Source organism: Talpa europaea (genome assembly GCF_964194135.1).
Source record: "Talpa europaea genome assembly, chromosome: 16".
In the NCBI taxonomy this organism is placed as follows: domain Eukaryota; kingdom Metazoa; phylum Chordata; class Mammalia; order Eulipotyphla; family Talpidae; genus Talpa; species Talpa europaea.
Window position 1 is genome coordinate 8,308,826 of NC_140084.1, and position 21,186 is coordinate 8,330,011.

General features: G+C 44.5%; 1 protein-coding gene across 1 annotated transcript; it reads right to left on the reverse strand.

Annotated features, from left to right (window-relative positions):
• Positions 1-693: 693 nt before the first annotated feature.
• On the reverse strand, positions 694-9,428 carry NOB1 (NIN1 (RPN12) binding protein 1 homolog; the record flags this gene model as incomplete). The annotated part of the gene is made up of 9 exons (XM_084256712.1): positions 694-963; positions 2,691-2,835; positions 4,614-4,711; positions 5,258-5,452; positions 5,531-5,659; positions 5,856-5,927; positions 7,255-7,385; positions 9,133-9,265; positions 9,366-9,428. 9 exons carry the CDS (start codon positions 9,426-9,428, stop codon positions 694-696), a joined length of 1,236 nt encoding a protein of 411 aa, XP_084112838.1.
• Between the last annotated feature and the right edge of the window lie 11,758 nt (positions 9,429-21,186).

Genomic DNA, 21,186 nt, shown 5'->3' on the forward strand with positions numbered 1-21,186 from the left:
CAATAATATTAAATTTCTGAGCGTGCTCACTGTATTGTCATTATGTAAAAAGAACGCCCTTTCCTAGGAGATACTTTGTGTACTTGTGTGTGCAGAGAGGAAAAAAAGCAAGTAAGGGAAAATGTAAACTCTGGGTGTTTCTAGGCAAAAGGCTGTATTTTACTTCATTATATTCAACTTTTCTGAATGACAGGAACCATCCTTTTTAAAATGGAAAAATTGGCTACACTTACGGTTTTATTATAAAACTCTTTTTCTGGCAAGAAGATAAAGCTAAATGCTTGATAGGTGCATACCTTAGGTATTAGACTTCAAATTACCTAGGAAGCAAAAATTTGTTTATTTAATGAAAATACACAGAAGCTTGGCTTGCAACCACATTTATTTAAAAAATATCATCCAGCAGTTCCCTTGTTTAAAGGTTGAAGATTTGTTCCAGCGCAATGTTCCTTCCTTTTCATCAAATTCCCCTCGGCGTGGACTCCCAGGTGTGGAGATGCCCACCAGCCCAAAGAGGCCTAGTTCCACCAGAAAACCCAACACACCTCAGTGAGTGACGAAGCAGCATGATGTCAGCCAAGCCTTTTTTTTTTCCATCCAGAAGGTTGTGGAGCTGGCAGAGCTGGAGAAATGAGATACCAGAACACCTAGGCAGCCCCAGAACAATCCACTTTGCCTGTGAAAGTTTGTACTTCACCTCTTCTTCACAAACTTTTTTCTGGAAGCATTAGGATTTAACCGTCTCCTCCCAGCTCCCAAAGTCTTGTCTCGGACTTGCAACGTAGCTGACCGGCTAGAGATATCGTTCTCGACAAAGGGAGAAACCCCAGCTATGTAGTCAGGGGCGAAAACATCAGTTTTCTGCCTGGCCTTTTGGGAGAGCCGCAGCTGAGGGAATCGCTGGTCTTCAGTCAGATGGGGGTTGACGGCATATTTGCCCCCTTTGGGAGCAGGAAGTGAATACTGTAAATAAGACCAGAAAGGCCATCAGATGCAGGCAGGTGCCATGGCACCTATTACTCACTGCCTACTACGAGGTTGCATGGCATGACTGTCCCATCAGATTCCCGCCTCAACTCACAGATGAAACACCCAAGAGTATTTTAACTACACACCTTCAGCAACAAACAGAGTCACCTGAATTCTAGTAACCAGGTACCTTTCCCATAGTGGCATGGGTTAACAACAACTAGGTATTCACTAGGGCTGAGCAAATAATATTATTATGAAAAATGGTGGTAGTAAGGGAGTTATGAAATAAGTGGGCTAGGTGAACTCTGGTGTTGGGCTGAAACTGCTATGAACTAATCTTTAAAACAGATTTCAGATAAAATATTTGTGTGTAGTTAGACATATGCATACATTTTCCATCTTTGTGCCCCGAGGGCCGGGAATCCATGACTCCACAGGATTCATGAGTAAACCCGGAGCCCAGATCTTTACTTCTAAAAACCATTCTCCATAACAAGCTCCAAGGGAAATAGTTGATTCCATGAAAAGGGCAGTATAAGAGTTGGAGCATTTACTGTGCCAGAAAGTATGAAGCCAGGACTTGTCAACCTGACACAGCCTGAAGGGTTCCATGAACAGTCTTAAAATAATCAAACAGATAAAAATAGTGACAGTAATGGATGGCAGCCTATAGACTAAAATAAAAATCCATGAGGCAACAAATAAATGGGATAATGGGAAGATTTCTCTTTATAGTAGAATGCCAAGTAATAATTATAGAGTCAGAAAATCACCATTTGGTGACCAGGACTATAAAAACAGACTAGGGCAATTTTAACCAGTGAGTTAAATGTTTGATGAGAAACAATAGTCACAGTATCATAGAATCTTTCCACAAGTTACTCCTTTTGCAAATGACAACCTTAAAGGAAATTTGGGCAAAGGTTGAATATGGTCAGATTACACTTTGCAGCAAAGTTAACTTCTTGATATTGAGGATTATATTGTAGCTACTAAGAAAACATATTAAAAAAGTGATCAAACTTAGTATCATCCTGAACTGAGCAATTCATCATTTCCCCTGACAGAAAGCACTGAGGATACTGAGGCTGTTGCTGCCAAAATGCATAGCCTGAATCCAACCATGTGGAAAGAGCAGGCAAACCTAAACCAAGAGGCATTTTACAACACAACCGGCTCATATTCTTCAAAGATTAAGGTCATGAAAGGCAAAAGAGATGAGAAACTACTTAGGTTTAAAAGACAATAAAAAGGAGGAGGGAAGGATAAAAGGAAAAAAAAGAGAGGACAAGTAAATGCCATGTTATTCTAGACTAGTTCCTGGACCAAAGATCCTCCTCTTTTGCTATAAAGGAAATTTTGTAGCATGATAGATCAGGGAGTAGTATTAAAGCAATGTTAGCTTCTTGATTTTGAGGATTACACTGTTTCATAAGACAAGGTCTTTCAGGAAATAAACACTAAAGTATTTCAGGGCAAAGAAGCATCACACGCATACAACTCGCTCTCAAAGGGCTTAGGAAAAAAATACACAGAAACCTAGCAAGTAGACATGTTAGATTAACACTGGGGAACTGAAGTAAAGAGTATACAGGAATTATCTGTCCTATCTGCAGCTTTTCCTTGTATCTACAGTCTGTTCATTTTGACTGTGTGGCTAATGTCTTGCTCTCTCAACCTGAGGTCCCACTGCTGGGGCCGGGAGCTGCGCCACTCACCCGCAGGCCTCGAGGGTTCAGCACCTTGGGGTTGCGGGAGAAGTGCATGTGCAGGCCGCCATCTTCGCTGACGGTCACAGACACTTTCTTCAGGGTCTTGTTTCCACAATGTGAACAGAATACCCGGTTCATATCAGATGTTGTCCTGGAGACACAGGAGGAGATACTCTGTACTGGAACTGCCAGCAGCAAAGTTCATCCCTAGAGTACACTGGAGCCACAGACCTCAGGGAGGAAACGGCCAGAAAGGGGGAATCTGGCTGAGAATCAATGATCTTACCATCATCGTACTTCCTCAAGGGGCAGATCATTATAGCTCTAAATACCCTGTCCCCAAATGTCAGCCTGGGCAGTAAGCCAGAAGGTGGCTCTGGCGGTGCTAAGAGTTTATTAGTGAATTAAACAGGAAGCACTATAAAAGCTATGGTTGAACAGGTTAGGTGTTGAAGGTAGATTCTGAGCCCCAATAGTGGACCCTGGATAGGAACAGCTATTGTTCCTGCTGAGGACCAAGCAGTAGCTTTGGTGTCTGTCCTTTAGGAAGTCTCCTTCAATTCCCAGTGGCTAGACAAGGGCTGTGTGAAACTGCAGGAGAGGCCATATCCTCCACCTGCATGTCTGAGTGAACTAAGCATCTCTCAGTAAGTGCTCAGAACAAAGTACCTAGCACCACAAACAGTCCACCCTTCAGAATCATCTCCCAAGAACAGAAATCATTTTCAAGTGTTTCTGAGAATGAGTTTTACTGTGGAGAACTTAAGAGTTTTTGTAATACAAGACAGTAAGGGAAATGAGGTTTCATGACCCAAGGAGTTTTACTGTCATTGAGTGGTACATTTATGTGCTAAGATTCCAAACAATGCAGAAGCAGCTCTGGGAGCGGCTCTTTCTGTCACAGGCAGACCTGCAGCTTATTAGTGGCAGGGGAGGGCTGGAGTCACAAGTGACTGGTTGTTTTTAAGCCTGTGGGGGAGCAAGAATCCATCCAGGCAACTCTGTCCTCAGAGGAAGAGCTCTAGGGACCTAGGGAGTGACACCTGCTGCTTCAGAAACCTTCTACACACACCTCGGCAATAGGAGCTCCAAATGACCAACATGATAGTCACTAAATATCCACTGAATCTGTGGAATGGCTGAAAGTCACCACAGTGGAAGACCCCCATCAAGCTGTTCAAGTGTCTTTTCCATTCCAACCATGTCTATGGGATCCTGGGGCCCATCTATGGAATGGCAGCCCTCACCTCAAGAACCAACTAATGACTCAGAAGAAATGGAGTGAAGGGCATGTCAGTGAGCTAAGAGTTCACCTGAATGAACATTTCGCTGGATACTGCGCTCCTTAATGTGACTATCTCCCTATTTCATTGATTTCACACAGGAAGTTAAATGCAGAGATCTTAACCAGCTTCTGCAAAGTCACACAGCTAACATGACACAGAATCCTGATTGAGTCCATGTAGTGTGAATCCAGTCCATTTTTTTTAAATAGAAAATGTTGAACATAAAGTAGATCAAAGAGCACAATGTACCTCCATGTGCTCAACAAACAGCTTCAACTATGCACTCACGTTCCAGCTCTATCTCATCTGTGTATTATTTCAGAACAAAACCTAGACATCATTCCATCCAAGCACTGCAGTACCTATTGCTGAATGATGAAGACTCTGCTCTAGAACCCACGCCCTCAACCTAACTACTAAGATTAGGACTAAAAAACCCCACCCTGGATTTTTCGGATCACAGGTGACATATGAATCTGGGGTTCCAGTACCTGGGTAGGGCAGAAGCCTACTCGCGGAGGAACTACAACGTGGAAGGAGTCTCCATGTACAATGCAAGATTCTCCATCGAGAAGTTGCAGAAGGGATAGGAGGGGAGAGAGTTCAACAGAGGGGCACTGGGTCGAGAATCCCAGCTACATACTTGAAACAGCCGTGACAGCGTAAGATGTAGCTCCGGGCCTCATGGATGAGCATACCGTTCACTGCCAGCACGTGCAGCCCCATCTGAAGCAGGACATTCTGCAACCAATGAGTAACAGTAGAACTAGAGTCAAAACAAAGCCAAGGTTTCTTTCAACACCTGTACAATCACGGTCAAAGGAACGCTGCAAACCCCTCGTTTGGCTCAGGAGGGGCTTCTACTGGGGAAAAGCAAGTTGAGGACGCCTCTAGAGATGGAAAATGGGACCAGGACCCAGATTTCTCTCATTTCAAGTGCTGGGATCTGTGCTCATCATCATTTTGCCTCAAGAGCAATTACTCATTTCTGGGCTGGAAACCTTCTATACTTTCTCCAAGAACTCAGTGGAGCCTGGAACATTATACACACTCAGTATCATGAATAGCAAATGTAAAAAATTTAATGGACTATAAAAATTTGGCAGTATATTATGATTCTCTTGCCTCCAAGCAAAACTGAAAATTACTGAAGTGCGCAGGGAGAGGTTCTATCACAGGAAAAGAAGCATCAAACAGCTGTGTATACCTCTCATAACCTCCGAGGGACCCACCCCCATCTGAGTGAGGTCTGAAAGCTCAGGGCTAGCATATGCCCAACCCACCTACCTGCATGGCGAAGTCTGTGGTCACACAGCCCACTCGCACGTCCGTGGGGACGGCACACTGCTCCCACTCATGCTGGATCTGCTTGATGTTGCTGGGGGTTATCCACCCACCTCCATCACCATCACTATCTTCGTCTTTCCTTTCTTCATATTCCTCCTCCTCCTCTTCACTTGGAACATCCTCATCTCTGTCAACCTGAAACACCAATGGATTTCAGAAACTTCCGGCAAAGTGTGTTGCCATGAGAAGGAAATCATATGTTGGGGCCTTTACCAGCAACTCTTGCAGCTCACGATCGATATCTGGCAAAGGGTTTCTCCAGAACAGGAAGGAAGTGAATTCTAGGTCCTCGGGTTTGCCTTCTGGGTGTCCATGTTCTACTGTTTCTCGTGGGGGTTTAGGCTGAGGTTAAAAGAAAAATAAATTTATAACCTGAAAAGTGAAAGGGTTACAGATGAACTGCTCTATGACATACAGTCAGATCAGACAGGGCTGAACTATGTATGAGTCTAGGTAAACCTGCTCACTGTAAACAAGGTGTGGAGAGATGACGGAGGCAGAAGACAGCACAAAGAGCACGGCTTGCCTGAGGAATTACCTTTGAGGGCAGATGGAAACCAGAAACGTGTAGAGGAGTTTCCGGATGCTGAATGGATGAGCTCACTTTAACCTTTAAAAAGAAAAGAAAAAGTGACAGCTCAAAGCAAGGAAATATAATTTGCAACTTCAACATGGAAGATTAAAAACAAACAAAACAGAAAACAAACATATTCTCCCTGGTTATTTGAAATAAAAGGTAATCCAATTTATTTTTAAAGATTTATTTACTTATGTGTAGAAGAACTGGGGTGTAGGTCAGAGGTGTGGGGGTGGGTGAGAGGATTCACCAGAGACAGAGTGGGGAAAATAGGTTGGTTTACTGCAATAAATACACTGCTGAGGGGAGCAGCGGTCAGGACAGGAGAGGTCTGCTGTGCCTTATGTGGGTTAGTTCCCTGGCTGGGGATTAAACTGAGACTGAACCCCTAGGCCACTGGGGAGGTCCGTTTTCCAATTTTTTTTTAAATTTTAACTAGCGAACAGGAAAATGTGTAAGTGTATTTTAGACATCACTTTTAGATTTCTTGGGTTTGGGGACTTAAAACTTGCTTACAAACAAGAGGAGGCAGTTCCAAGTAGTACAGAAATGTGAGTCCACCAGTTTTGATGATTTTTGGCAGAGATCAAGCAATTCTTTGTCAGTATATTTGAAATGAACTATTACATTATTAGATTATTTGGCTTCTAAACTCCACTGGCCTGGAACAGCCAATAAGGCCCAGTCTGAAATCCATTATTAGTCTCTTCAATGTAGTTAAGGTGTGCAAGTTCTGCCCTTTGAAGGTAGCAGGTTGAAAAAAAAAAAAAAAAAAAAGGAAGTACCTAGTGCTTCCTTCTTGTTCTATAAAGAAGCCTATTTAAATAATAGAATACAGTTAATTTTTACTTTCCGCATCTTTCAAATTTAACCAACCCTTCCCAAGAACCTATAGGTCAAAAGAGAATGAGACAATTTTGTTCACTGAAATGGACGAATCTTATTTGGGTTGTGATCCAAACAAATACATTATTTTCAAAAATGCACAAAAATAATTAGGAAATGTGAATACTAACTGCACAGTTGATATTAGGGAGTTGCTATTAATTTTGTGTCTGTGTAATAATGGTCCTATTTTAAAAAAGAGATAGATCAAGATATCAGAAAAATAACAGTATATCTGAGTTCAAAATACTCAAGGCCAGTAGTCAACAGAAATGAAAACAGAGCACCAGTAACTGAGGTGGCAGAATGACTGGGACACTGCATTCATCATAATGACATCTCTGCTTTTCTGTATTTGACAGTTCCCACAATAAGAAAGGTAAACAAAACAATGAAGCCACCAATAGGCTTTCCGACAGTCAGTATTGGTAGTATAGTGTGAACATAGCTGCCTTCAACAATCTTCCTCACTTACTTTTTCTGGTTCTCGTTTTAGGTGAGACACCCCAACAAATTCTGCTTCCAATTGGTAGGTGAGTGCCAACACTTGTATATCTGTGGCAGAGAGGCTGGGATAGTCTCCAGTTTTTTTTGAAAACTCAGTCACTGTGAACAAGAGATTTCCAACTTTAGTTAAGAAGCAAAAAGTTCCCTGGATAACATAATGAAACTATGAAAAGAACTTAGGGACAATATCCCCAGGAAAACTTCTTAACATTTTCATTCATTTCCTGACCCTTTTCTACTCATAGTTGAGCCAATTGTATTCCCGTCAACCAAAGTTAGGTGGGTAAAGTTTACCATTATATCCGTAAGGGGTGCAGATGAAGGAACAAAGTTAGCAGAAAGACACTGAGAGTTAGCATAATATTTGGAGTGAGGGAATTTCCTAATCTAGATGTCGGTATTGTTAGGATAGGTCTCTTCTCTCCGCACTCTGAAATTCTTTTGATTCTAAGTATAATACTCCGTATTATTAGAATGGATGATCAGATTCCAAAATGGAAGAAAAAGGTAATTCTACCACTAACTCTTGTAGTCTATGACAGAACAAAAGTATTAGGTTGCTTTTTAACAAATACTGGACAGTTTTTGAGTATTCTAAAAAAACAAACACAAACCTCATATCCTGAGACTCCAAACATAAACAAAGTAGTTTTTTCCTTTTTTTTAAAAAAAAGATTTATACATACAAGAACTGGGGTACAGTCCAGATGTGCGGGAGGGTAAGAGGATTCACCAGAGACAGAGTGGAGAACAGAAGAGGCAGACTGACAAATACACTGCTGAGGGGAGCAGCCGGGGAGACAGGAGAGGTCTGCCATGCTGTGGGATTCTCGCCTGGCAGCCACCCAGCCAGAATCAAACTCAGGCTGTAGAGGCTGTGGACAGCTTCACAGCACTGTGCTCAACTGCCTGCACCACCGGGGAGGCCCTAAACATAGTAGTTTTTTGACACTTTTCCTTATGCTACCTTGGCATATGGGTAATTAAATGCACTGCTCACATTTCCTAAAAAAGCTATTAACCGTGGCCAAAATTTATTGGGCAGTTACTGTACATCAAATCCCGTGAAGTACTAGTAATGTTTCCACAGAAAGACTAATCTGTCAACAATGATAGTTAGCAAACTGATGGCAGAAACTCCACCAACACATGTCACAAAGGAATAGTGTAGGTGACATGACCTCCACTACCAGCCGCTAAACCCTGAAACATAAGAACTGTCCTAAGCATGGTTGTCTTCCTTGACCCTTAACAAGAGAACAAGCCTGACTCCTTATCAAGTGTTAACTGTTTATAGTTTCTTTCAGGAATAATGTAAAGCCTAAAAGCGATCCCTTTTTCTGACTTGATGTTGGATACTGGAAAGAAATGGGCAAGCGTAAGAGATCTGGGTTCTTCTATTTTTAATCCAAACAAAATTAATGAATGTTTACAAAGCGGTAGGCGCTGTGCTGCATGACACACTTCACATTTTATGCTTCTAGCAACCAGTGAGGTAGGAACTACTGCTATTCTTATTTTTCAGAGCAGGCAACAGACACCTAGAGTCTGAGGGATGTACCCCAAGGGAACATAGCTGCTAACAAGCAAGGCCTGGCTGACTCCTGACCCAGGCGGTCTATTTCCCACCGTGATCTCCTAGAACGCGGTTTCTAAATCTGCTGATAGTGTCCAGACCCTAACAGGCACTGGGGCCGGTGCAGCTGTTGTAGAGCAACCCCGATACAAAACGGGGTGCCTGACTGTGGGTCCTCACCCCCTAACACAGCCACTGGATCCTAAGAGGCACTGGAGTCCGCACCCTGGGCCTCATCTTCGCGGTGGACACCGGGACAAGCGCACTCACCCAGCCGCACGTACTCCGGGCAAGGCTCCTTGAAGCGCAGCTCGTAGGGCAGGACTGCGAGCCGCCTGCGCGTGGCCTTGTCCCGAATCTCGCTGACCACATCCCGGATCGTGTAGATGTTTTTCCCGATGTCCTGCGTAAAGAGCGACTGAGCTCGGACCCGAACGACTCCCCGCGCGACTTAAAGGGCCACCAGCCCAGCCCCGCATCCTCTCTGCCCGAGTTCCCCGTACCTGCAGAGCCGCGTCCCGCAGGAAAGCTCCAGCATCAGCCACAACGTGCTCCACCGGCGCCATCTTGGCCGAGCAAGCCTGGCGTGCGCACGCGCAGGGAGTTTGCGTCGGCCCTTCAGCCCCAATCCCGGCCTCGGGGAGCTGGAGGGAGTCGCTGCTATTTAGCGCCGCCTGCTGGCGGCTGCGCCCACCGCGTTCGGCGGCCGACTACTCGTGCGCATGCGCCACGCCGCCGCCAGCCGGGACGGGGGTGTGGGCGGGGCTAAACTCTGAGGGACGCCTGAGGAGATGCTTCAGCGTCCACCCTCAGCCCTTTCTTCGCTTTTAAATGTAAGACTTATGTGTGTATGTGTGTGTGTGTGTGTGTGTGTGTGTATAAAAAAATGATGTCTCGTTGTTAAAAGTCAAGCAATACAAATCACCGAATTTAGTGATCACAGACAACCCCATGAAGCGGGTAGTGCTTTGCAGGCAGGGGCCAGGCAGCAGGACAGCTGGAGCCTGCGAGCACGGCTGGCAGGGGATGTGCAACAAGACTAACACGCAGACAACGGATTCAGGACACTTTTTTAGCCACTGGCCCGCTGCTGACGTAACCCCACTTCATTTTGAGCAACTCGCTGTGTCCACGTTACTGTCCTCACTGCACTGCCCCAAGCAAGGCACATCGCCCGCCAGGAGATAATCCCTGGAGAAATGGAACTAATGGGGAGACTGAAATTCCCTGGCAAATCCGAGATTCTATACGTAGGAGCTCTGGCCTATTAGAAGTTGATGCTGGCAAATTTGATCTGAATCTTCACTGGAGTTTTCACTCATTGATCTTCATTAATCGATCGATATTGAGTTACTTTTAACCTTTTGTCAACTCTTCGCCCCTATCTGATCCTTCCATTATCATTTATCCAGCCGAGGTCCCCAGTTCTGTCAGTGCCCTGGCGGTTTCCTTCAGCAGTTGCCCAATTCCTTTTCCTTCCCCAAATGTGTCTCAACTCTTCTTACCTTTCAATCTATAATCTCCAGAACCTGCGTGGGGTTCCTACCCTGCCTACCCTGGTTGAAATAGCACATTTAAAGGCTGTTTCTCAATTTCTAGGTTTTTTTTTTTTCATATCAGTGTTTTGGGGTTTTTAGCTCTTGGCCTTAGTGTCTCTGCAGAATTTCACATTGCTGACCATTTTCTCTTTCTGGAGTGTCTCTCCTTGCCACTCTGACCTTGGCCTCAGCCTCTTGATGGCTTCATGCTCCTCTGATGGCACGCTATTCTCCTGCCTTGCAAAAGTGGTATCCCCCACCCCAGAATTGTCTCAGTAGGTTGTCACTCAACTTCTCTATTTCTATCTATCTTCAAGGCCTCAGTGACCACAGTGTAGGAAGAGCTCCCAGATCTCTATTCTTCAATTTTACTCCTCCATCTAGCATCTGGGCACATCCATCTGAATTTTCAGTGTCTTCACTCAGGAGGAAAGTTAAAAGTGAAGTGATTCTCTCTTCCACCCCTGCTTAAAATTTCTTCACTTGTTAGAGTTCCTATTTTTACTGAAGGCGTCACCAACGAAGGCATTCAAGGTAACAGTCTGAGTCACCCTCATTTTTAACCTCATGGTTAAGGGTGGTGCTCTTGCTGAATCTTACTGATATCACTTCTGGAATGTTGGGGTGACTGGCTCCCCTGTACATTCATTCCCCTTACTCTAATCAAGATTTTATCTCATGCTTAGAAAATAATGATCCATTTAACATTAGCTTTCCTATGTATGGTTTCTCCTCCAATTGATTGCTCCTGTTGATTAAGAAGGGGGCGAATATATAGGAGCTGAACTCCACCACCAAAGAGGTTTAATGATGTTCGTTGGGAGTGATAATTTTGTAAACCCTAAGATGAAAGAGAAAGATGTAGTTCTTTGGTTCTTAAACCGCAGTACGCATCAGTATCACCTAGAAAGCTAGCAAATAAGGATTGCTTGTCTTATCCTCGGTTTTTGATTCACCACATCAGGGCAAGACCTGACCATTTGTATTAGTAGTAACTTTCATGTGATGTTGCTGCTTCTGCTGACTTGGGGGCCACACTTTGAGAACTGCTGATTTATAGGCATAGTCAGGAAATTTAGGCTATGAGCCATTTATTTTGTAGTGATCATCAAGAATATATATTAATATTAAAGTTTTCTTGACACTTTTGCTTTTGTCACTTTTTATAGTATTTTAATTCCTATTTCTATAAATTTAAAATATTACATATTTTAAATTCCACCACATTAGGGCATATATTGTGTTAAGGCAAGAGGAAACTAATGGGGCAAGTCCTCTACAGCCTTAGAAAGACTCATTTATTCAACAAAATGTTATGTTTATACTTCCATGGGTGATAAAGTAGCTGTGAATAATGTGATATTTTGTGTAGCATCTATGGGCATCTATAATATATGGCTTTGCAGCCAGATCTTGAAGGATGAGAAGGGGAATGACATCAAGTTGTGAAAGTCCAAAGGGTGTTCAGAGAATTGAGGATAGTACAGAGCTGGACAGGGTCTCTGAAAGGTGAAGGGAATCCTGAAACTCTTCCATTTTTTTTTGAAGCTTTGGCATTTTTCAATAGTGAAGAAATCCCAAAAGGTAAAATGGATGAAGAAGGTCAAAAATTATAAACTTCCAGTTATAAAACAATTAAGTTATAGGATATAATGCACACATGGTGGCTGAAATTAATAACTATGTTAATAATGCTGTGTTGCATATTTGACAATTACTGTGAGTGGATCTTAAAAATTTTCATCACATGGAAAACTTTTGTAACTGTATGATGTGACTGAAGTTAACTAGATTTATTGTGGTGCTCATTTGCAATCTATACAAATATTGAATCATTATGAAGCTAATACACTGTTATATGTCAATTTTATCTCAATTAAAAATAGCTTAAAATAATAACAACAAAAAAGCGAAGAAATCTCAAGACATCATAGGAAAATTATGGTCATTTTAAACAGTTTACATGAGCAAGTTCACATTTTAAATATACGTAGAAGGACACAAGGTTTAAATGATTTGGAGATCATGTCAACTTTTCCATGTGACACCCTTTCTGAAAGAGAAAGGTGTTGCTTGTGTGTTCCAGTGAGGATCTGAGTCCACTTACAGAACTGGAATATGGAGACACCATGAAACCATGTGCTCACCAGTGGGTTAGGACAGAGAGCCGCTTGATGCAAAAGAAACCCCATAAGAAATCGGTAAGTATCCCTAGCATTCCCCCGAGCTTTCTTGGGTGCGTCCAGACTATCTTGTCTTGCCTTTGTCTTTGTTTTGTTTTGTGTCTGAAATTTCTCCTTGCCAATTACTGCTTACTTGGTTTCCAAGAAGCAGCTTCCTGCCCCCTTTTCTGTAAACTTGTCTTTGATTATGCCAATCAGACCTTCCCCTAAGGACAGATTTGAATTCTTCCTCCTCATCACATTTAAGACATTTCAGTTATGTCATTCAGTGTGCAGTTATTATTTCTGTTTTACATTGTCATTAGAAATCGGCACTGTGTTTTTTCAAAGAGTATTTTTTCCTGAGGTGAACATTTCAGTTTTTTAACTTGGGGGGCACTTTTATGGTGACATATTTTTTAACTTTTTATATGTCCTTGAAAGAAAAGGAAACCTTGTATACTGTAAGACCTACTGCAATGAGTTCAGTGCTTAATAAATGTTGTTGAATTTTGTTCATATAAGAAAATATTTTAGGTTTAAAAATATGGAACGCGGGTCTCCCTGGTGGTGCGAGGAGTTAGGCACCGCACTATGAGGTGGTCCGCAGCCTCTGCAGCACGAGTTTGATCCCTCGCCCAGCCGGAGAGAAACCCACATGGCGAAGTGGACCTCTCCTGCCTCACTCGCTGCTCCCCTCAGCAGTGTATTTCAGTCAGTCTGCCTGTTTTGTTCCCTGCTCTGTCTCTGGTGGGTCCTCTCACCCCCCCGCATCTCTGGCCAGTGCCCCAGCTCTTGTATGCATAAATAAAGAAATCTTTGGGAAAAAAAAAAATGGAACGCTTCACGAATTTGCGAGTCATCCTTGCACAGAGGCCATGCTAATCTTCTCTGTATCATTCCCATTTTAGTATATGTGCTGCCAAAGCGAGCACAAGAAAGTATTTTAAGAGGCCCCCTGTGAGCCAAGTTGCCCTTTAGGAACTGGGTGATAGCTCCTGTCTTCATAGTATGCTAATGCAATGAGAAACAGGTTTTATTGATGCATATCTAAATTATAAAATATATCTTTTTTAAAAGACTTATTTATTTATGCATACAAGAACTGGGGTACAGGCCAGAGATGCAGGGGGTGAGAGGATTCACCAGAGACAGAGTGGGGAGCAGAACAGGCAGCAGCGGGCAAGTCAGGAGAGGTTTGCTGCGCCATGTAGGTAGCTCTCTGGTCGGGATGGAACTTGTGCTGCAGTGGCTGCGGATATCTTCATAGGTTGCATCTTAACTCCTTGCACCACCAGGGAGGCCCCTAAATTATAAAATATATCTTATATAACACGTGTAATATGACATTTAAAATATAACAAGTATGGGCCTCCCTGGTGGCGCAAGGGGTTAAGCACTGCACTATGAAGCAATCTGCAGCCTCTGCAGCACGAGTTCGATCCCCTACCGGCCAGGGAGCTACCCACATGGCGAGGCAGACCTCTCCTGTCTCACCCGCTACTCCCTTCGGCAGTGTACTTTGGTCAGTCTACCTGTTCTGTTCCCACTCTATCCCTGGTGAGTCCTCTCACTCCCCACACCTCTGACCTGTACCCCAGCTCTCGTATGCATAAATAAATAAATCTTTAAAAAAATAAAATATAACAAGTATGTTATACATATATAACATTTTACAATTTAGATTTTATAATTTATAACATTTTATAATTTAGATAGACATCTAAAATCTTTGTACATGCACGTTTATACAAACATGCACATATTCATACAAAAATCAATAGTGATAAGCCTGGAGCAACTGCAAAGGAAAAATAAAGCAAGAAAGGTAGGAGGACAAGGTAGAGTTGAAATGCGGTTTTCAATAAGGTGACCAGAAAAGGTTCACTGAGACAGTTGAGCATGCATCTGAAAGAGATGAGGGGGTGAACTAATTATTTGTGGGAAAGAACTTTTCAGGCCAAGGGAAAAGCAAGTCTAACTGGCCTGAGGCCATAGTAACAGAAGCACAGTATTATGGGGAAGAACAATTGGAGATGAGATGAGGGAAATGAGGGGGATGTGTGGCAGCATCACATATAAGGCCCTAGAGGTAAATGTATATTTTAAGTTTTATTTTTCTGATGCACAGTGCTAGCAATTTTGCTGAATCACTTCTCCCTTTTTGGGAACACTTACTCAAAGGCCACCAAATCGAAGAGGACTTCCCTAATTCCTCTAGAAGAGATTAGTGAAACTCCTGCCAGTGGAGCTAGAAAAGTTTTATGGATGGAATTAATGTAGAATTTAAGGTATTAAGAGAGGGCTGTATCTCCTTGAAACACCATCTCCTGGATTTGGAATGGTAATAGGAAAAGTATAGAATGGCAGTAGGAAAAGAATTGTTCCTTAACTAATTTAATGTGTACACATAATAGGATCCATCAAAACTCAAAGACCCCAGAATAACAGAATAATTTGTGCACAGTTCTTAAGATGTATTTGGTGATTGATATTTTTATCAACAGTGTTTAAAGATGAAAAATTGAGTCTTGATTCAACTTGTGAAAGGTGAAGCTTCAGACAATCAGTAAAGAATATTGATTTAAAATGTTTTTTTCTAATTCATAAGGTTTAATCTACATTGCCGATTAATTTGGCGTGGTGGGGCATTGTAGGGATCCAAGTGAGGGTTTTGAAACTTTTCTGCTTTTGCTTTTTGTCACAAGAACAGATGATCCATAAAGGCCACAATTTTTAATTTCTAGAGCCTAGAACAATGCCTGGCACGTGGTGGGTGCAGAATCAACAGATTTAGCAAATAAAAAATACAAGATGTCCAACTAAATTTAACTTTCAGATAAACAACTACTGCTATAATATGTGCCATGCAATATTTGGGCTATACCTACTACACGGCCATTTATCTGAAATTCAGATTTAATTGGGAGTCTTGAATATATCTGGCAAGCCTACTAAGACGCTCAGTAAGTAGCTATTTCCCAAATTGATTCCCTCCTCTCACCTGTAAAATGGGGCTAACCTATAGACCCGCCTCCCGTGTTGATGGGAGGAGTAAATGAAGCGCCTGGCGCTCATTGAGTCCTTAATTTATTTGATTGCTCAGGGACCGTCCAGGGAGTGGAAAACAACTCCATGTTTACAACATCAGAAGGGAAGGAAGGCCTTCGCCCCGCCAAAGGCGCCCAGACCAGGCCTAGGTTGCCCACACCTGCGGCCCGGCCTGCCTCTTCCGGGTCAGGTGACCGCGCGCGATCACGTGACCCGGCCCGAGTGCGGGCGGTGGAAGGCGGAAGTGGGAGAGGAGTTGGGAGCCGCTTCTGTGGCCGCCGCAGGTACCAAGTGCGGGCTCCAGGGGCGCGGCGGGCGCGCGGGGGACGCGGGGGGACCTGGGGGTGGCGGGCGGCGCGGGGTGGGCCGGGGGCGGTGCGGCCGGGGCGCCGGGGGGCGGCGGCTTCCTGTGGGAGGGGCCTGGCGCAGCGGTTCCGGCCTCCGAGGAGGGGTGTCCCTGCTCCCGCCCGAGCGGGGTGGGCGCGCCGCGGGCCGCTGGCCGGGGCTGCCCGGAGGTGGGCGCGGGGGTCGCCCGGATGCGGCGGCCCGCGGAGTCTTCCGGACGGGGCAAGGAGCTTAGGCGGCAGGGCTGGAAAGGAGTGACCTCTGTGGAGGGACCGGGACGGGAGGAAGGGGCGACTTGGGACTGGACTGGAAGGGGACGCTTGTGCATGGTCGTATGACTAGGAGGAAAAAGAGGGGGAACTCTGGAAAAGATGCCTCCTGCATCCCAACCGAGAGCGTCTTCCTTGCTCTTTGAAAACGATTGTTACCCGAGACTTGGATGTCGGTCCTCTTCAGCTTTTAAACTTCAGGAGGGATTACAGAATCTTTATTATCTTGCTTTCGTCACACCCCCTTAGTCCTGCTTGGGTAGGGTTTCTCCTTCTTGGGAACCTAGCCCGGCAGCTTATCTTTCTTTGAGATTTTCCTGGAACAGATCCTCTTCGAGGTTTAAAAAGAATGCGTGCGCTTTGCTCCGGCAGTAAATGACTTTTAGCCTGAACTCTTGACCATGACCTAACCCAGGACCTGAGCGTTACCTCAGCAACATAGCAGCTGCTGAAATCTTGGACAGTGTCAACCTAGACAGTTTTGTGACTTTTCTTCTTTCTCCAGTTTAAATTATTCAGCTTCCTTTACCATGTGATTGCTTATCTTGACAAACTGTAGCCAGGTAGAGTGTTTAAGAAGTCTCTGCTGTGTTCCTTAGAACTATGACGCAGATCATGATTTTGAAGTTAAATAACTGTGTTAAAGCTAGTCATCATCTTTTCTTTATGTTTACTAACATTTGGGGAAATGAAATGAATTTTATGGATGTGGTGTAGCTGGAGTCAGTATTCAAATTGGCCGTTCGCAGGAGCAGGAGTTGTTTTGGATAACAAGTAGGGGAAAAAATACTTTGTTAAATGTATTATGAGTTAAGGTTTTAGGAGTATTTTTTTTTTTTAGAGCTGGGGTATAGGGCAGAGGTGTGGGGTGGTGATGAGAGGATTCATCAGAGACAGATTGGGGAATAGAACAGGAGGATCCACTGAAATACACTGCTGAGGGGAGCAGTGGGCGAGACAGGAGGGGTCTGCTGCTCCATGTGGGTTGCTCCCTGGCCCACCAGGGGATCGAACTTGTGCTGCAGTGGCTGCGGACAGCTTCATAGGTTGCGTCTTAACCTCTTGCTCCACCAGGGAGGTCCTTAGGAGTATTTGAAAAACATTTCAAAATGAATTTTTGTAGCAGTCCTGTGAGTTAGATTGGGAAGGTGTAAGTCTTCACAATGAATAAGAAGCCCTGAGAGACTTAATTTTTTTTTAAAGATTTATTTATGCATACAAGAACTGGGGTACAGGCTAGAGGTGCGGGGATTGGCAGTGAGAGGATTCACCAGAGACAGAGTGGGGAACAAAACAGGCAGACTGACTGAAATACACTGCTGAGAGGAGCAGCGGGTGAGACAGGAGAGGTCTGCTGCACCATGTAGGTCATCTCCCTATCTGGGGATCGAACTCATGCTGCAGAGGCTACGGATAGCTTCACAGTGCTACGCTTAACCCCTTGCACCACCAGGGAGGCCCAAGACTTGATATTTAAAAACAACTTATTACTCTATCAACTGGTCTTCTTTTTTTTAAGTAAACTCCATTTTTTCTTTTTTTAAAGATTTATTTATTTATGCATACAAGAACTGGGGTGTAGGCCAGATGAGCGGGGGATGAGAGGGTTCACCAGAGACAGAGTGGGGAGCAGAACAGGGGGATCCACTGAAATACACTGCTGAGGGGAGCAGGGGGCGAGACTGGAGAGATCTGCTGTGCCATGTGGGTTGCTCCCTGGCTGAGCTAGTGCTGCAGTGGCTGATAGTGCTGTCTGTAACCCCTGCACCACCAGGGAGTCCCTCGACCCTCGACTGGTGTTTTTATCTTGGGAGATGGCAAACCCCTCAAGGGCATGGGTTATCTTATTTGGCTTGTTTAGCTACTAAGTGGGTGCCTGGCATGTTGTGGGCACTTGGCAAATGTTTGGTGAATAAACAGATTTCTAAACGTCACACAGCTGTAAGTGAAAGACAGGGGGTTTGAACCCATGCCCTACCTTTTTTTGTCAGACAGGCTTGCCGTTTTCTGTGTTATTGGCCCATATGAAAAGGATAGGTATGGACAGAGGCTTGGGTGAACTTCTCAATCTCTTTTGCTTTATCTCCACATTCCTCATTACACAGAGCCTGTGCCAGTGTCTCGTGTCGTCCTCAGGATCCTGTAAAGGTCCATATTATCCCAGCTTACAGATTGGAAACTGGGGCTTAGTGAAATCCTAGCTTTAAATTCCAGAACAATGAATGACTAATCAGGGACTCATGTTCAAACCATTTATCCTTAAGCCTATACTTTTCTTTTTATAGAGACAATATGAAGTTTTATTTAAAAATTTTTTTTTCAGATACAAAATTACAGCCAAAATTGTGAATATAGACTGTGATTGCAGTTCTATACCATAGCTGCTACTTCCTGGGAAAACAGCCTTTCAGCCAATGAATATTTATAAGTGCCTGGTCTGTGCCACACATTGTTCTTGAGTCACACTGTCCACTATGGTGGTCACTAGCCACATGGGGCTTTTGAGCTCTGGAGATAGGTTATGAGTGTAAGATGCACTCTGGAGTTTGAAGACTCACTCACTATGAATAAAAGTTAACATGCCTCATTGGTATTTTTCCTATTATAGTAGTAATGTGATATATATGCTCTGCGATCCCATTTTAAGTTTATTGGGCTATACACAATATAAATTGAAGTTAATATCACCTGTTTCTTTTTACTTTTAAAAATGTTTATTAGGGGCCTCCCCTGGTGGCGCAGCGGTTGAGCGCTGGGCTGCGAAGCTGCCTGCAGCCTCTGCAGCACTGGTTCCATCCCCAGCTGCCGGTGAGGGTCCCACGTGGTGCGCAGACCTCTCCTGCCACGCCCGCTGCTCTCCTAAGCAGTGCATTTCATCAGTCTGCCTGTTCTGTTCCCCGCTCTGGCTCTGGTGAATTCTCTCACCCTCCCGTGCTTCTGACTGTACCCAGTGCTTGTATAAATAAATAAATCTTTTTAAAAAAATGTTTATTAGGAAATTAAAAATTATGTTGCACAGTGCTGCTCTAAATAAATACTGGAAATGTAATAGACATGAAAGGCAAAAGTCTCTGTGGATCTCAAATTTTAGTAGGGAAAGACAGGATAGGTAAAATGCTTTTTTTTTTCAATAGTTGAAATCTTTATTTATTTTTGTACATGGAAGAAATGGGGTGTAGGCCAGAGGTGCAGGGGATGAGAGGATTCACCAGAGACAGAGTGGGGAGCAGAACAGGCAGATCCACTGAAATACACTGCTGAGGGGAGCAGCGGGCAAGACAGGAGAGGTCTGCTGCTTCATGTGGGTTGCTCCCTGGCTGGGTATCGAACTCAGGCCATAGTGGTGATAGCACTGAGACTTAACCCATAGGCCACCAGGGAGGCTCTGAAATGCTTGTTATATTGTAGTAAGGGAGAGACAAGCAAAGCAGTGTTTGTGGGATTGCAGTGTTGAATAGACCTCAGAAAGGCCTTCCTGAAAGGTGTGAGGGAAGGAGCTATATGGGTGACTGGGAACAGAGTGGCCCAGGCAGAGAGAATGGCAAATCCAACAGCTCTAGAGAAGGAGCATCCGTGGCAGATTTGTAGACCAGCCAGGAAGCCAGCGTGGCTGGAGGGTGATGAACGAGGGAGGGCAGGGAGGATGAGACCAGAGAAAAGGGCAGATGGGTGGGCCCTGGACCATTGCATCCTTAGATGTTGGTCTTTACGCAGAGTGAATTGAGGCCATTGTAGGGTTTTGAACAATGGAGTGGACACGGGCCATCCATCCTTTAACAGACTCACTGTGGTTTCTGGATGCAGAAAGTAAGGGGAGCAAGGCTGGAAGGAGGGAGACAAATTCAGAGGCTCTTGTAATCACCCCAGTGAGGGATGGATCAGGTGGTGGTGATGGAGGTGGCCAGGAGCCGTCAGAACCTGGGGGAGTTAAGTTGAATGTGGGAGGTGAGAGGAAGAAAGGAAGCAAGGTCGACACCATAGTCTCTGGCATGAGCGCCTGAAAGAATGCAACTATCAACTGAGTGGGGTCAGGATTGGGCACAGCTTTTTGTTCGCATTGATTTTATTTATTTATTTATTTTTTTAAAGTCTTTCTTTTTTTTTAAAGATTTATTTATTTATTTATTTATTTATACAAGCACTGGGTACAGTCAGAAGCGCAGGAGGGTGAGAGAATTCACCAGAGCCAGAGCGGGAGCAGAGCAGGCAGAAGGACCAAAGTACACTGCTGAGGGGAGCAGCGGGCGGCAGAAGAGGTCTGCGCACCATGTGGGACCCTCCTCTGGTGGCCGGGAGCAGCTGGGGATCGAACCGGCACTGCAGAGGCTGCAGGCAGCTTCGCAACCCAGCGCTCAACCGCTGCGCCACCGGGGAGGCCCCGCATTGATTTTAAAATGCCAGTAGAAGTCCAAGTGAAGGTGTGATGGGCAGTGAGGTAGGGAAGTCTGTTGACAAGCCTGTGCTGAAGATGTATGTGTGGCAGCAGCTAGCACGGGGGCAGGTTGAGAAGTAAGGAACTGGGCGAGTCAGTTATGGAATTGTGTGGCTAGGTATCCAACAGGGGTGCTTCATTTTTTTATTTTTTAAAGATTTATTGATGCATATAAGAACTGGGGTATAGGCCAGAGCTGTGGGGGGTGAGAGGATTCACCAGAGTGGGGAACAGAACAGGCAGACTGACTGAAATACACTGCTGAGGGGAGCAGCGGGCAAAATAGGAGAGGTCTACCGCACCATGTGGGTAGCTCCCTGGCTGGATGGGGATCGAACTCATGCTGCAGTGGCTGCAGACAGCTTCATAGGTTGCATCTTAACCCCTTGCACCACCAGGGAGGCCCCAAAGAGGGGTTCTTCTTGCTAGCACTTACATTTCAAAATAAAATCTTAGATTGTACTATTATACTCATAGGTATTTTAAGTACATCTTGGGGGACTTGGATTTCTCTCCTTTTCATTTTT